The sequence below is a fragment of the Erythrolamprus reginae genome, chromosome 2 (genome assembly GCF_031021105.1).
Source record: "Erythrolamprus reginae isolate rEryReg1 chromosome 2, rEryReg1.hap1, whole genome shotgun sequence".
NCBI classification, from domain to species: domain Eukaryota; kingdom Metazoa; phylum Chordata; class Lepidosauria; order Squamata; family Dipsadidae; genus Erythrolamprus; species Erythrolamprus reginae.
Genome location: NC_091951.1, coordinates 129179473 through 129193562, shown reverse-complemented (window position 1 = coordinate 129193562; position 14090 = coordinate 129179473). Strand labels below are relative to the sequence as shown.

At 44.1% G+C, this 14090-nt stretch overlaps 1 protein-coding gene across 1 annotated transcript in view; it reads right to left on the bottom strand.

Annotated features, from left to right (window-relative positions):
- Nucleotides 1-13829, bottom strand: part of SLIT3 (slit guidance ligand 3) — a 505354-nt gene extending 491525 nt beyond the window's left edge. Inside the window, exon 1 of the mRNA XM_070739462.1 lies at nucleotides 13768-13829. Within this exon, the coding sequence (XP_070595563.1) occupies nucleotides 13768-13814 (47 nt within the window). The 5' untranslated portion in view covers nucleotides 13815-13829. The remainder of the gene's footprint in view (nucleotides 1-13767) is intronic.
- Between the last annotated feature and the right edge of the window lie 261 nt (nucleotides 13830-14090).

Sequence of the window (14090 nt, the reverse complement as noted above, 5' to 3'; positions counted from 1 at the left end):
AAGAGCAGAACTTTCAGCTTCTGGGTGGATGGGAGGAGCTAAGTGGCTGGGCTGCTAAAATCTCCCTGCTGCTTAATTTCTCCCAAAGCTGAAAGAAATGCTGGTAAATAAAAGCAGAACTTTCAGCTTCTGGGTGGATGGGAGGAGTTAAGTGGCTGGGCTGGTAAAATCTCCCTGCTGCTTAGTTTCTCCCAAAGCTGAAAGAAACGCTGGTAAATAAAAGCAGAACTTTCAGCTTTTGGGTGGATGGGAGGAGCTAAGCGGCCGGAGGAATCAATGTAAAATGCCGCTGGGCTGTAGCTCCTCCCATCCACCCAGAAGCCGAAAGTTCTGCCTTTTGTTTACAAGCCTCCACGCGTTTCTTTTGGCTTTGGGCTGCTTGCTCTCCCGGAAAGACCCCAGCCCACACCTTCGGGAGCTTCCCAGCCGGGTCCCTTCCACGGGGCAGTGGCCACGGCTCCCCCCAGTTCTCCCGCTGACCCTTTTCACACACGCACACCATCTCCAGTCTCCGCGCGGCCGGCTGTCATCTTCTAAAGAAGCAAGAAGAGGAGGAGGAGCTGGGCGCCGGTGGTGGCGGAGGAAGGCGCCCAGCTCCTCCTCCTCTTCTTGCTTCTTTAGAAGATGACAGCCGGCCGGCGGCGCGGAGAATGTGGCTCGGAGGCTGGGAGGGAGGCGGAATACAGGAGGAGGAGGAGGAGGGAGGCCAGGAGGGAGAGGGGGAAGGAGGGAGGGAGGAAATCAGAGAAGACGCACGTACAAACCGCCCGTGCGTTTCCCTCCCTTCCCTTCCAGTCATTGCAAGCCGGACAGTAACTGTTGACTTTTCCGTTAATCCACCCACGAGGCTCCCTCCGGGCAGCCTGCGCTGTCTCCCCCCGTCTCCCCCCCTCCACCCACACCCGAACAAAATCCGAATGCCGGCGGAAATGAGGCAAAAGGGGTGAATTTTGGGCTTGCACGGATTAATCGCTTTTCCATTGATTCCTATGGGAAACTTTGTTTCATGTTACGAACTTTTCACCTTACGAACCTCCTCCTTTCACCAATTAAGTTCATATCATGAGGTATTACTGTATTGTTTTTAGACTTTCTTTAACATAAATAGCTACTCCACCTCCCCTTCTCTCTATTCTATCCTTCCTATACAGTGTATATCCTGGTATGGATATTTCCCATTCATTAGAATCCTTAAACCATATCTCAGTTATGGCAACCAGATCCAAATTATCTCTAGATATTATGGCCATTAACTCACAGAGCTTGTTGCTCAAGCTTCGAGCATTCGTGTACATTACCCGAAGAACATTATTTTCATTATTAGTTTGACCCTTATCATCAACAACTACATCTATTTTATTTACAGCTCCCTTTTCATAAGCTTCCAGAAACTGATTTATCCTCATTGGTCGGGGACAGAAATCCTCCACATCTGGTACATCTCTGTCCCCTTTACCTAGTTTAAATGCCTGTCCAAAAAAGTTCTGAATTCCTCACCGAGCACCTGGGTACCTCTGTATGATGGATGCAAACCATCCCTCTTAAACAACTCCCTATTAGACCACCTACTGACATCATGACTTACATAATCAAAACCTTCAGCTTTACACCACTGCCTTAACCACACATTAAACTCTCTGATACAACTTGTTTTACCCTCCTGGCCACAAACCGGTAACACCTCTGAGAAAGTCACTGAATCAGTTATTTTACCCAGCTCCACACTTAGACATTGAAAATCTCTTTTTACTACATTAACATTTCTCTGGGACAAATCGTTTGTGCCAAGATGCACCACCACATCAACTTTATTACCTTTACTCACAGCCTTGACAATGTTTGTAATCCGCCTCCTGTCCCTGTGGGCAGTGTTGTCTTGGTGTGCAATGACACTCTATAGCGTTGTTTTGAGGACAGGAGTTGGAACAATTTATGTCCAGGATGTTTTTGACTTGTGCAGTATACAAGTCCTCAATGGCAGTAATTGTTTTTTCTGCAATTCTGATTATCCCCTGAAGTCTGGGTATGTCTTGTTGGATTGTAGAACCAAACCAGACAGTTATAGAGGTGCAGATGACAGACTCAATAATTCCTCTGTAGAACTGTATCAGCAGCTCCTTGGGTAGTTTCACCTTCCTGAGTTGGTGCAGAAAGAATATTATTTGTTGTGCTTTTTTGATGATGTTTTGATGCTAGGTAATCATTTTAGGTCTTGAGATATGATAGAACCTAAAATTTTGAAGGTCTCTATTGTTGATACTATGTTATCTAGTATTGTAACAAGTGGTAGAATGAGAGGGTTTCTCCTAAAGTATACCACCATTTCTACAGTTTTGAGTGTGTTCAGTTACAGATTATTCTGATCGCAAAATGAGGCTAGTTGTTCAACCTCCCATATGTACGTATGTGGTTTCATTGTTGTCTCGAATGAGAATAATCACTGTTGTATCATCTGCAGATTTAAGTAGTTTAACAAAGAGGTTGTTTGGGATGCAACCATTGGTATAGAGAGAGAAGTGGAGAGAGTGAGTACACAGCCTTGTGGGGACTGTGCTATTTGTAAAATCACATCTGATGTGATTTTACCTAGCTTCACCTGCACCTTATTCTTCTGTCTTACAACCTAATCTTTTTCCTATATGAACTAAATTAGCCCTTTACTAAAATATATTTCTCAATTCCCCCAAAACAGTCATTTCAGCCATTTGATTCTTCAACATTTCTGCTTTTGTACAGATAAACTGCTTGTTTTGTTTACAAAAGAACATATAGGCATACTCACAGGATACACCTCTCATTTTTCAAAATTTTGTAGCAGATATCCTACTAAATCTCTCTCCCCAAATCTTTTTCTTCACCATCATTTCTTTCCCTCAATTCCACTAATATTGTCCTCTCATTATCTAGCATCCAGAAAGCAGCCACATAATTTTTCCCACTCTAAATTCCTCAAGCTACTGTTGTCATTGAAATCTGGCTTTATCCCTCTGAGAGAGCCATTATTATCAGTCTCTGCCTCAGGGGACCTTTGCTGTCTCCATGCATTCTGAGAGCTTTGGCAATACAGTGATCCCCCGCTCGTTGCGAGGGTTCCGTTCCAGGAGCCCCCGCAACGAGCGGGTTTTCGCGAAGTAGCGATGCGGAAGTAAAAACACCGTCTGCGCATGTGCAGATGGTGTTTTTACTCCCACAGCGCTAGCGAGGAGCCGAAGATTGGGGGCGGCGCGGCTGTTTGCCGCCGGCATGGAGGGCTTCCTAGCAGCCCCCCAAACCCGGGTTGGGGGTCCGGGGGGCGCTGTCTCTCGGCGCTTTCGAGCCGATTCCGGGAGCGAACTCGCTCACGGACTCGGCTTGAAAGCGCCGAGAGAGAGCGTTGACAGGCCCGTTCCTGGCGCTGTCTCTCGCCGCCTTCGAGCCGATTCCGGGAGCGAACTCGCTCACGGACTCGACTCGAAAGCGCCGAGAGAGAGCGTTGACAGGCCCGTTCCTGGCGCTCTCTCTCGCCGCCTTCGAGCCGAGTCCGGGAGCGAACTCGCTCACGGACTCGGCTCGAAAGCGGCGAGAGAGAGCGTTGACAGGCCCGTTCCTGGCGCTGTCTCTCGCCGCCTTCGAGCCGAGTCCGGGAGCGAACTCGCTCACGGACTCGGCTCGAAAGCGCCGAGAGAGAGCGTTGACAGGCCCGTTCCTGGCGCTCTCTCTCGCCGCCTTCGAGCCGAGTCCGGGAGCGAACTCGCTCACGGACTCGGCTCGAAAGCGGCGAGAGAGAGCGTTGACAGGCCCGTTCCTGGCGCTCTCTCTCGCCGCCTTCGAGCCGAGTCCGGGAGCGAACTCGCTCACGGACTCGGCTCGAAAGCGCCGAGAGAGAGCGTTGACAGGCCCGTTCCTGGCGCTCTCTCTCGCCGCCTTCGAGCCGAGTCCGGGAGCGAACTCGCTCACGGACTCGGCTCGAAAGCGCCGAGAGAGAGCGTTGACAGGCCCGTTCCTGGCGCTGTCTCTCGCCGCCTTCGAGCCGATTCCGGGAGCGAACTCGCTCACGGACTCGACTCGAAAGCGCCGAGAGAGAGCGTTGACAGGCCCGTTCCTGGCGCTGTCTCTCGCCGCCTTCGAGCCGAGTCCGTGAGCGAACTCGCTCACGGACTCGACTCGAAAGCGCCGAGAGAGAGCGTTGACAGGCCCGTTCCTGGCGCTCTCTCTCGCCGCCTTCGAGCCGAGTCCGGGAGCGAACTCGCTCACGGACTCGGCTCAAAAGCGGCGAGAGAGAGCGTGGACAGGCCCGTTCCTGGCGCTGTCTCTCGCCGCCTTCGAGCCGAGTCCGGGAGCGAACTCGCTCACGGACTCGGCTCGAAAGCGGCGAGAGAGAGCGTGGACAGGCCCGTTCCTGGCGCTGTCTCTCGCCGCCTTCGAGCCGAGTCTGGGAGCGAACTCGCTCACGGACTCGGCTCGAAAGCGCCGAGAGAGAGCGTGGACATCGCCCGTATCTAGAAGAAGTTGCCACCCGAGCGCTCTTGCCTGGCGGGAGGCGAAGCATATGGGTGGGGGGGCTGTCAGGACACCCTCCCACCCCAGCACTTTGCATCCCGCCGGCAAAGAGCAATAAGGCAGCAGCTTCTGCCGGACACGGGCAATGGGCGGGACAGAGAAGCGGGAAGAATCAGGAGGTTCCTTTGGCGGCTGGAGGCTGCCTGGCACCCGCTGCAGCCAAAACAACAAAGCCAGGCAGCCCCCAGCTGCCAAAGGAGCCTCCTGATTCTCCCCGCTTCTCTGTCCCGCCCATTGCCCATGTCCGGCAGAAGCTGCCTCCCGTGCCGATGTTCCCCGCCAAGCCCAGTTCGGCTTCCCTGGCTGCTTGGCCGGAGGGGGGGGGGGGTCGGCCAAAAGGGGCTGGAGACGCAGCGATTTGCCTCCCGCCCCTCGCCCCTGTGCCACCGGCACGTCATCTTCCCTCCCAGACAAAAAGGCCGGCCTTTGGGGATGAAGGGGTGTGTTCAGCTCTGCGTCTCCAGCTCCTTTCGGCCGAGCCCCCCCCCCCCCCCCGACCAAGCAGCCAGGGAATCCGAGCCAGGCTTGGCAGGGAACATCGGCACGGGAGGCAGGAGACGGATCGGGCGACCGGAGCAGCAGCCAGGGAAGCCGAGCCGCGTATGGCGGTGACGGCGGCCGTCTCCTGCCTCCCGCGCCGATGTTCCCAGCCACGCCCGGCTCGGCTTTCCTGGCTGCTTGGCCGGGAGCTGGATGCTGGTGGTGGCGGAGGAAGGCGAATGCGGCTTGGAAGCTGGGAGGGGGGCAGAATATGGGAGGAGAGAGGCTTGCAATAGAGGGTGGAGGAAGCGGCCATGGGAGGGCGAGCTGCCTCAGGGAGGAGGATCGGGCGGGACCAGGTGGGGGCTGGAATTTCTCCGCCAGGGCGAAGGGCGGGCGAGCGGGTGCTGGGGAGGGCTTCTCGCCCTCCCGACAGCAAGAGGGGGGAGCGAACGGCGTGGGCAGGCGAAGGGCGGGCGAGCGGCAGCGAGGAGTTTGCGTGGGCGGTGGGGAAACTCCTCGCTGACGCCAGCAAGAGGGGGAAGACCCAGGGAAGCCGCTGCCATCTACGCATGCGTGCCCGGCACGCATGCGTAGATGGTATTTTTGACTTCCGGGTTGAAAAATAGCGAAGTACCCTGTTCGCAATGGTTGGGGACGCAATAAACGGGGGATCACTGTAGTATTGGCCTCCTTTTCAAATTCTAAAAAGTCTCAGCATCTATTACATTCCATGCTCTTCCTTCACTGCTTGATATGTTTTTTGCCTTCCTTCCCAATTGTTGTTAATGATCTTTTCTTCACATATACTTTGGGTACTGCTGTCTGATCTTGTCTTCGGTGAGAAGATAGGGAGATACACCACTCTCTCTCCCAGTAATGCTGTAGAAATTTCAAAACTCTAGGGAAACTCTCAAAGGGTTTCCCAAATCTCAATAATCTAGCATGCATCCAGCCACAGGCCACCATTTCCCGTGCTACCGGAACGGGCTGGTAGCACACATGTGCATGTGCCCCCAGCATGAGATTCAGCTCCTGCGCATGCATACATGGAGGTGAGGAAGTGTGGAATCTCGCACAAGAATTTGCCAATTTCTAGCATTTTTTTACTTCTGCGCATGCGCAGAAGCAAAAAATAGCTGGAAATTGGGGGGAAATGGCTACTGCTGCAGCTCAGAGGCCTTTCGGAACAGAAGAAAAGCTTTCTCCTTACAGGTAAGAGACCTCCGGCCGCTCCTGCCACTCATTCTGGCTGCTCCCACTCATTCCCCGCCATGTCCCCACCATTCATTTGGGCCACCCCTGCCCATTTCCCATTGTCCAACGCCTCCCCGCCATTCATTCCGGCTGCTCCCTCTCATTCCCTGCATCATCCCCACCACCCAGTCTCTTTCCCCCCTACCTCTTTTGCCGCTTCTTTGCCCTATGGTGCCGTCGCAGCCTGTTGCTGCTGGCTGGGGCTCTCACTCAGCCTCTCAGGCGCACAGTGAAATTTAGTTGCTGTGCATGTGCAGCAACCAAAACCTCGCACAAGCATCCTCACATGCAATTTGGCTGCTGCAGGTACATAGCAACCAAAATCTCGTGTGAGCTTCCTCGCGTGAGTGAGATATCTGCAATTTTTGCATTTTTTTAAAACAGCAAAAATCACCGGCATCTTTCCGTTTGTGCCCGTGAACAGGTGCCAGTAACCTGCACTGCCCATGCAGCTCCGTTTTTGCTGGAGCTGCACACACAGCCTTATTTTTCTTACTGGAATGGCGTTTCCCGGAGTTCTGGCTCAGACCCACCCCTGATTACAACCCATTAGACATATATGATCCTTAAAACAGAAAAAGCTGCAAACAGATAGTATTTTGTACGCAGTGATACTTAATTATTATGATAGTGCCACCAAGCATTTCACAAATGCATATAGTAACCCATATTCTAAATATGTCATAGTTCTAAAGCATATTTCAGGAAAGAATAATAGTAATATATTAAAAACATTCCTTCAGTAGTATTGTGTGCTGCTTGTGCACATCTTCCTTCATTACAATAATTCTTGCTTCTTTTGGAAGCAGAGGAATTGTGGTTTTAAACCCTCTGGACTGTTTAAACATGGCCCATATTTGTTTTTCCTAGGGTTCTTATGGGTCAATGACCTACTACACAAATGTTTTTTGATGAAATCAGAATGGCTTATTATTCTATTAGTTAAAATAAGCTTCTGTGCTTTTCTGGCCTGTACAGATGCACCCATGCAGACCAAAATAATTTCTTAGACTATGCCTGTGGTCTTCCTAGCTGCCCTTTTCCTGAGTTTAGCTTCCTCCTGCGAAGACCTGTTGACAGAACTGCTAATGGCTTCCTCTGCTGAAGAGGCATCAATTTTTAAAATGTTTAGTAAGGAGCAAAGTCCACTCTCATCAATGGAGAGAGATCAAAAAGGTTGTAGGGTTGTAGTTATTGCTAGCTGAAGACAGACATGAAATATTATGAATGGAACTCTATATTAATGTCCTGCCAATCATATTAGCACACTAGTAATGGCAAATAGAAAATACTGGCTAAAAAGTCTGTTGCATTTCCAAACCATAGAATCCAAATAATGATAACCATAAAGAGAGGTTATATATTCTATTATATCCAAATTATAAGTTTTTTCAGTTTAACATGCTGCCACTTGGCATTAATAAACTATTTCTGACCTATAAAGTCCTAAATGGCATAGGACCAGATTATCTCTGAGACCGGCTTCTGCCGCACAAATCCCAGCGCTCAGTGAGGTCCCACAGAATTGGCCTTCTCAGGGTCCCATCAACCAGATAATGTCGACTGACGGGGCCTAGGGGAAGAGCCTTCTCTGTGGGGGCCCCGGCCCTCTGGAACCAGCTCCCCCCAGAGATTCGCACCACCCCCATCCTCCTTGCTTTCCGAAAAAGTTTAAAGACTCATCTTTGCCACCAGGCCTGAGGTCATTAGATCTCCCCCCCCCCCAATCAATGAATGTGTTTAGAATAAATTGTTGATTGAGTGAATGTTAACTGAATCATATAATTTTTAGGATGTTTTTAAGTTTTTAAATTATTATTAATTGGGTCAAATTGTTTTATTGTGTATTCCTTGTTTGTTGTGAGCCGCCCCGAGTCCATGGAGAGGGGCGGCATGCAAATCTAATTAATAAAAACAAATCCAATTAATAAATTTCTACAAGTTAGTAGTTGAAACCTGCTAGGATAGTGACGGTAAATCTTTTTTGGTTTGTGTGCCCAAAGGGGGGGGGGGTCTGCTAGCAATTATGCATGTGCCCACACCCATTCCCTCCCCCCACACATGTACACTCCCTCGGGTTGCTCCTGCACATGCAGACAGTGAAAAAAGGGCCAAACGGGCAAGTCTGTATCAGTTCTGTTGGGTTTCAGCACCAAACCAGACAATTATAGAGGTGCAAATGACAGACTCAATGACTCAAGATGACGAGAATCGTGTCTTTCCCTCTTTTTTCCTCATCAGAAAAAATATATATTGCTAACATAAATTACAATTTTTATTAAGGTGTTACTAAATTTAATTTTATATTTGGCTTTAAACTGCTTGTTTATAGCTTCAACGTACTCAGACTCCATGCAACTGAATTTTCATTTTCTTTAGTAAAATTTTAAAAAGTATATAAGGTCTGGATTTCAGTGGATAGCATTTCATTTTTATTCACCAGACTTTGAGGACTACTCTTTCATAACAAATTAATCCAAATTTGGGGTTTCTAAATAATTTTCCATGTATAGTGTAGAATTATAAGTGAACATTCAAAGCTAACAGAACTTGATTAGAAGGTGGGGGCTTTATTATCAGTATCTCATCATAGCTGAACCACTCTGTTCATTCAACCCAATTTGGAACAGAGAAGCAATGATGGTCTTCAACAGGAACTGAGTAGCCACCTTCTGCTCACCTGTCCAGGGAAGCTCTTGTTTACTGAGAAGCAAAAATGAAGCAAATGAAGAGATGCCTAGAGCAAATCACCTAGAACACAGGTAAGAACAAATATTCAAGCCTATACTGTGTTCATAATAGCGGCTGGTGAGGTTGTTGAGGTGCATCCCATTGTCTGGAGGCTATAAGGATTTGGATGAGTGGGACAGATTTTTTATTATTATTATTATTATTATTATTATTATTATTATTATTATTATTATTTATTAGATTTGTATGCCGCCCCTCTCCGTAGACTCCATAGAATAATATAGGCACAATCCCAGAAAGACAGACTGATTTTGGCTTCAGAAGCCATCCAGTTCCATAGAGATGTTAATTTCACTAGCTCAGGACAGGGTTGTACTTCTTCATATTGATCTGACTGGCTAGCTGGACTCACTCACTCACTCACTCACTCACTCACTCACTCACTCATTCACTTACTCACTCATTCATCAACCATTAAAAGATACAATAGGGATGAAAAAGGTAACAACAAGTCCTGGCACATACAACTGTTGCAGCATCACCACAATTGTGTGATCGATATTTGGGTGCTTGGCAATTGGTATGTGTTTGTAATAGTTGCAGCATTTTGATCATAAAACTTCCATATACAATCTTGCCCAGGGGCTTCCGGCAAAGTCAATGTGTGAAGATGGATGCACTTAATGACCATGGTGAATTCACTTAATGACTGTGGCAAAACAACTGTAAATCAGGCATGACCCACACTTAACAACCACACTCACTTAGCAATTGACTTTGAGGTCCCAATTGTGCTAATAAATTAAATATAATCTGGGTCTCCTGCTTAATTCACAGGTTCAAGCTTAATTCGTGACAGGTTGTAGCTATGGTTCAGAGGCTTTCTCATGATTTTATCATGTGTGCCAGTTACAATACTTCTGAAGTGGGAGATTTTCATTGTTATTCAAGCTCGGACTATAGTAACATATTCTAGATGGGATACCTCTGAACTCTACTAAGAATGCAGTGGTTTGAATATTTATGGATACAAAATTACTTTAGGATTGATTGATTGATTGATTGATTGATTTGTTTGTTTGTTTGTTTATTTAACTGGATTTGTATGCCACCCCTCTCTGAGGGTACTTTCTACCAGTTGACTTCTGGGTAGAATTTAAGATGTTGATTATCATCTTAAAAAAGGAGCATGCTGGGTTGGCTTGTGTTCATTTTTCTCAACAAGTATCATCAGCAGGAATTACAGAAGCATCCTTCTCAATAGCCATCTCCCATTCCTTCAGACCTTCTAATGGCCTGAATCCTACTGAAATTTAGGAAAGACACAAAAACCTGTGTCCATCAATCTATGGAACCCATGTTATACTGTTGTTATTCTTGAAATGTCTGTTGTTTAACATGAGTTATCTTCCTTGGTTATATAAGTATAGTGTTGATGTTATTGTATTCCTTTATCATCAGGTTTCTTTAAAAAATTCATAATCACTCTTATTGTTTTAACTTGATTTACAGATGTTTTGAAGCCATTGTTTTGAGTTGGAAACTTTGGCCTGCCACAGGCTAGAAAGTAACATATATAATAGTACTGTGGGAAATTGGAGGGCTGGTTGCATGAGAGGGAAGAATACTAGCTTCAACAAATTCTTTCAGAGATTCAAGGTCATCCTTTGTTTAGCATGAGTGGAAGTCGATGGGAGGATTGTGGATGTTGGAAGAACCAGAGTGGTCCATGTGATAAACTCGTGGGTGTGGGGATAAAGGATGAATAAACTGGGTGGAGAACTGTAGGGAAGTTAGATTCGGATTGCCTACAGTTCATGCTCAATATGACTCTGTTAATAAATTGAAACTTGGAAGAAGGCCAAGCCCTGTACTCTGATTTATTTCTCGGATGTTAATTGGAATGCTAACATGTATATTGTTCGGCGTTGATAACAATTAAAGTGGCATATAAGCATCAGTAAATATGTTGATAAATAATATATTTATATCAACATTTCTCAAGCTAGTACTCTCAAGATGTTTTAAGTGTATACTTTTTGGTTGCTTTATTTTACTTTAGGCTCATTGAAACAAAAATGGAAAAAACAAAACTTTTAGTGAAAAAAAATAGAAACCTAGTAAAATTAAAACAAATAGAACTAATCATATCTCGTAAAGGACTGGCCATCATAAACAATGTTATCTTATTAGAAAAATATCAAAGTGCTAAAAGAGTGATTATTTTCAAATACAATTTAATTACCACCTAACTGAAGATTAACATAAAACAGATGAACGTTCATTTTTCCAGTTCATCAACTCTTGTTAGTGACTAAATATGAAATTATTTGCAAAGAATTTCATAACATTCCTTTTGAGGGAATAAAAATACAACTTTGATGCAGCCCAAAGTGCCATTTCTCTCTAAGAATATTACTGCTCATATTCTCATTTTTTTTCTGTTAATTGTTGTTTTCTCATTGCTGATCAATTCTGAAAAGCTGAAACAATCAAAGCATGTTCAAAACAGTCAAGAAAGTTTGGATTGAAATATATGGAGCTTGTTACCTGTATTTACATCTTTTTCTAATTATTGAATGCATCCTGGTATAGTAATACTTTTTTAAAAATCAGGAAAGAATTTTAAAAAACCCTAATCTATAATATACATTGCCAATCTATGGACAAATAGCTTAAACAAAACCAAGGAAACTACAAAATGTCCCAGGTTGCTGCCTGAATCCATTTAATTATGATTTATTCAACATGTCATTGCTAAATAAATTATAATTTAGTACAATGCATAAGCCTTGTCATAGGGACATTTGTCTTAACCTAGCTATTCTAATAAGGGCATATTTAATAAGAGTACTGAAGTGTTCATATCTCTACTAATGTGGGGATACATCATTTAGCTCATACTCACTCTAGCAGAACCAATAGCACCCTTAGCTGAACATCAGTTTTCTATGATGGAACCATTTTCAAGGCTGCATTTAATTCATGCATAATAATTCAAGCACTTTTCTGTCTATTAAACTAAATCACTGCAGTATGTTTTGAAACTTATGTGCATCCAGTTGCTTAATCTAAGTTACAGTTCTTAGGATACGTAATTGTATTCAGGCTTTTGGCCTGAATACAATCTATAGGTCTTGTCATATATTATAATTTTACATGCAGAAACCATGAGAAGTCACACATTTTTTTAAAAAAAAATGTCTGTATTTTTTAGTTTATAGTTTTAGCTTCACTTTGAAGTGTTGGCAAGTAAAATTCCACTAAAACTACACTCATTCAATATTTTAGGGTTTTATGCCTTTTAAATAACCACAAATGAAGCAAGTATTATTTCCCGTTATGTTTTATTGCAATATTAATAACTATTTGGCTGGAGAAAGTCTAGTAGTCATAACAGAAACTATTAAAGTGAGCTCACAATATATTTTTTTCATGTAAAGTACCAAATCAAAATGCAATTATATATTTTAACAGGAGTAAAAAATGAAATTGTGCAAATAAAATCTATCTAAAACTGTATCATAACTTTCACTTTTTCAACAGAAAAATGTATTAACCTAAGAAACTGCCATTCATCTTATGACATATATCAAATTTTCCATAAGACATAAAGTTTGCAATGATTGTATATTTCTTCTTAATGCTGATTTAAGCAACTCTTTGAAACTCAATCTTTCCAAATGGAATCAAGCTCATATTTGCCAGAGGCCAGGCTGAGTCTTTTGGCATTTGGCTACAACTGTACATACATACATATAAGGGCAATCAAATAGTAGGTAGCAGCAGTTCTACACAGGTAAGTTGGCTTGGTTTTGGCACCATGGGCAAATTCAGCACATACTGAAAAAGAACTACAGAAGTCAAGATACAAATGATTGTGAAATAACTTTAGTGATGGAGGGATCTTATGAATCACTGCAAGCATTTCAATATCAGCAGGTGCTGTAGGAATAAGTTCTCTTGTTCCTCACACTTGTGTTGCTCAAGTTGAGTTGCTCTTATTTTTACCATAATGTAGATGTCTAGTCTCTATTTTATGAGCAAAATTCTGTCCCATCCCTTTCCAGCTCTATCTAAATTATTGCAGTCATTTCCTCCTTGATTGTCTCATCATGTCCATCCAGAATTTTTTTGACCAACCAAGTCTATTCTATTATGAGCTTGCTCCTAATACTTCCTAAATAGAGTATATATATACATATCTTGACTTTTTATAGCTTTCATCTCTAAACTTCAGTCTGGTATAGCTGTACTTATCGTATTCGATTTAAATGCTTCCTTGAAACCCCCCCCCCCCCCCCCCACTTTTACTTCGGTTAAGAAGACAGTATAAAAGTACATGCCAGAATTTGAGACTACTTCTCTTAATGTGATGAAATTTTAATGTGACTCTTTTTTATTGCATAGCTCTTAGACTGCCATAGTTATTGAAATTTAATTAGTAACTACGGTATACTACAGATTGCTATCCTGTTTACGTCTTCCATGTCTTTCACCATCTTCTGTTCCTGTGTCTTCATCAAATTTTAGATTAGGGCTAAGGCTCATTCTCTGGTACTGTACTTTGTAAAATACTATATATTCTCATAAGAAAATAAACAAACATTGAATAGCTATGCTTTTAACAGAACACAGTGCATATCTTTTCCACATAACTCTAACAAGTTAAATTTGAATCTTGCCCAAATTTCATTTTTCAAAGAATGAAATATACTTTGTCATCCACATTTCAAACACACCTGCAGAATATTACCACCTCTTAATTAAATAATTTGTTTAATTAAAGATAACACTTACAGTCGTTCTAGTTGCTTTAGATCTTGAAATGCTCCACGTTCTATCATGCTAATTAGATTCTCTTCCAATGCCTATAAGAAAAAATTTCAGTAGTTAAAAGAATAACCAAACTTTGGTGTTGGAAATGTGAATCATTTCCTTTCCTAAAAGTCCATCTATCACCTCCTCTACAGAATGCAGAAAAAATAATGTATTTTCAAGATTTAGTTTTTCTTCTATATGTAATCACTCACTATTCTTTTTCTCGTAACACTGTATGACATAATTAGACTGAGGGTTATTGAATAGGAGGCTGCCATATAAAGCATCTTACTTGGAAATAA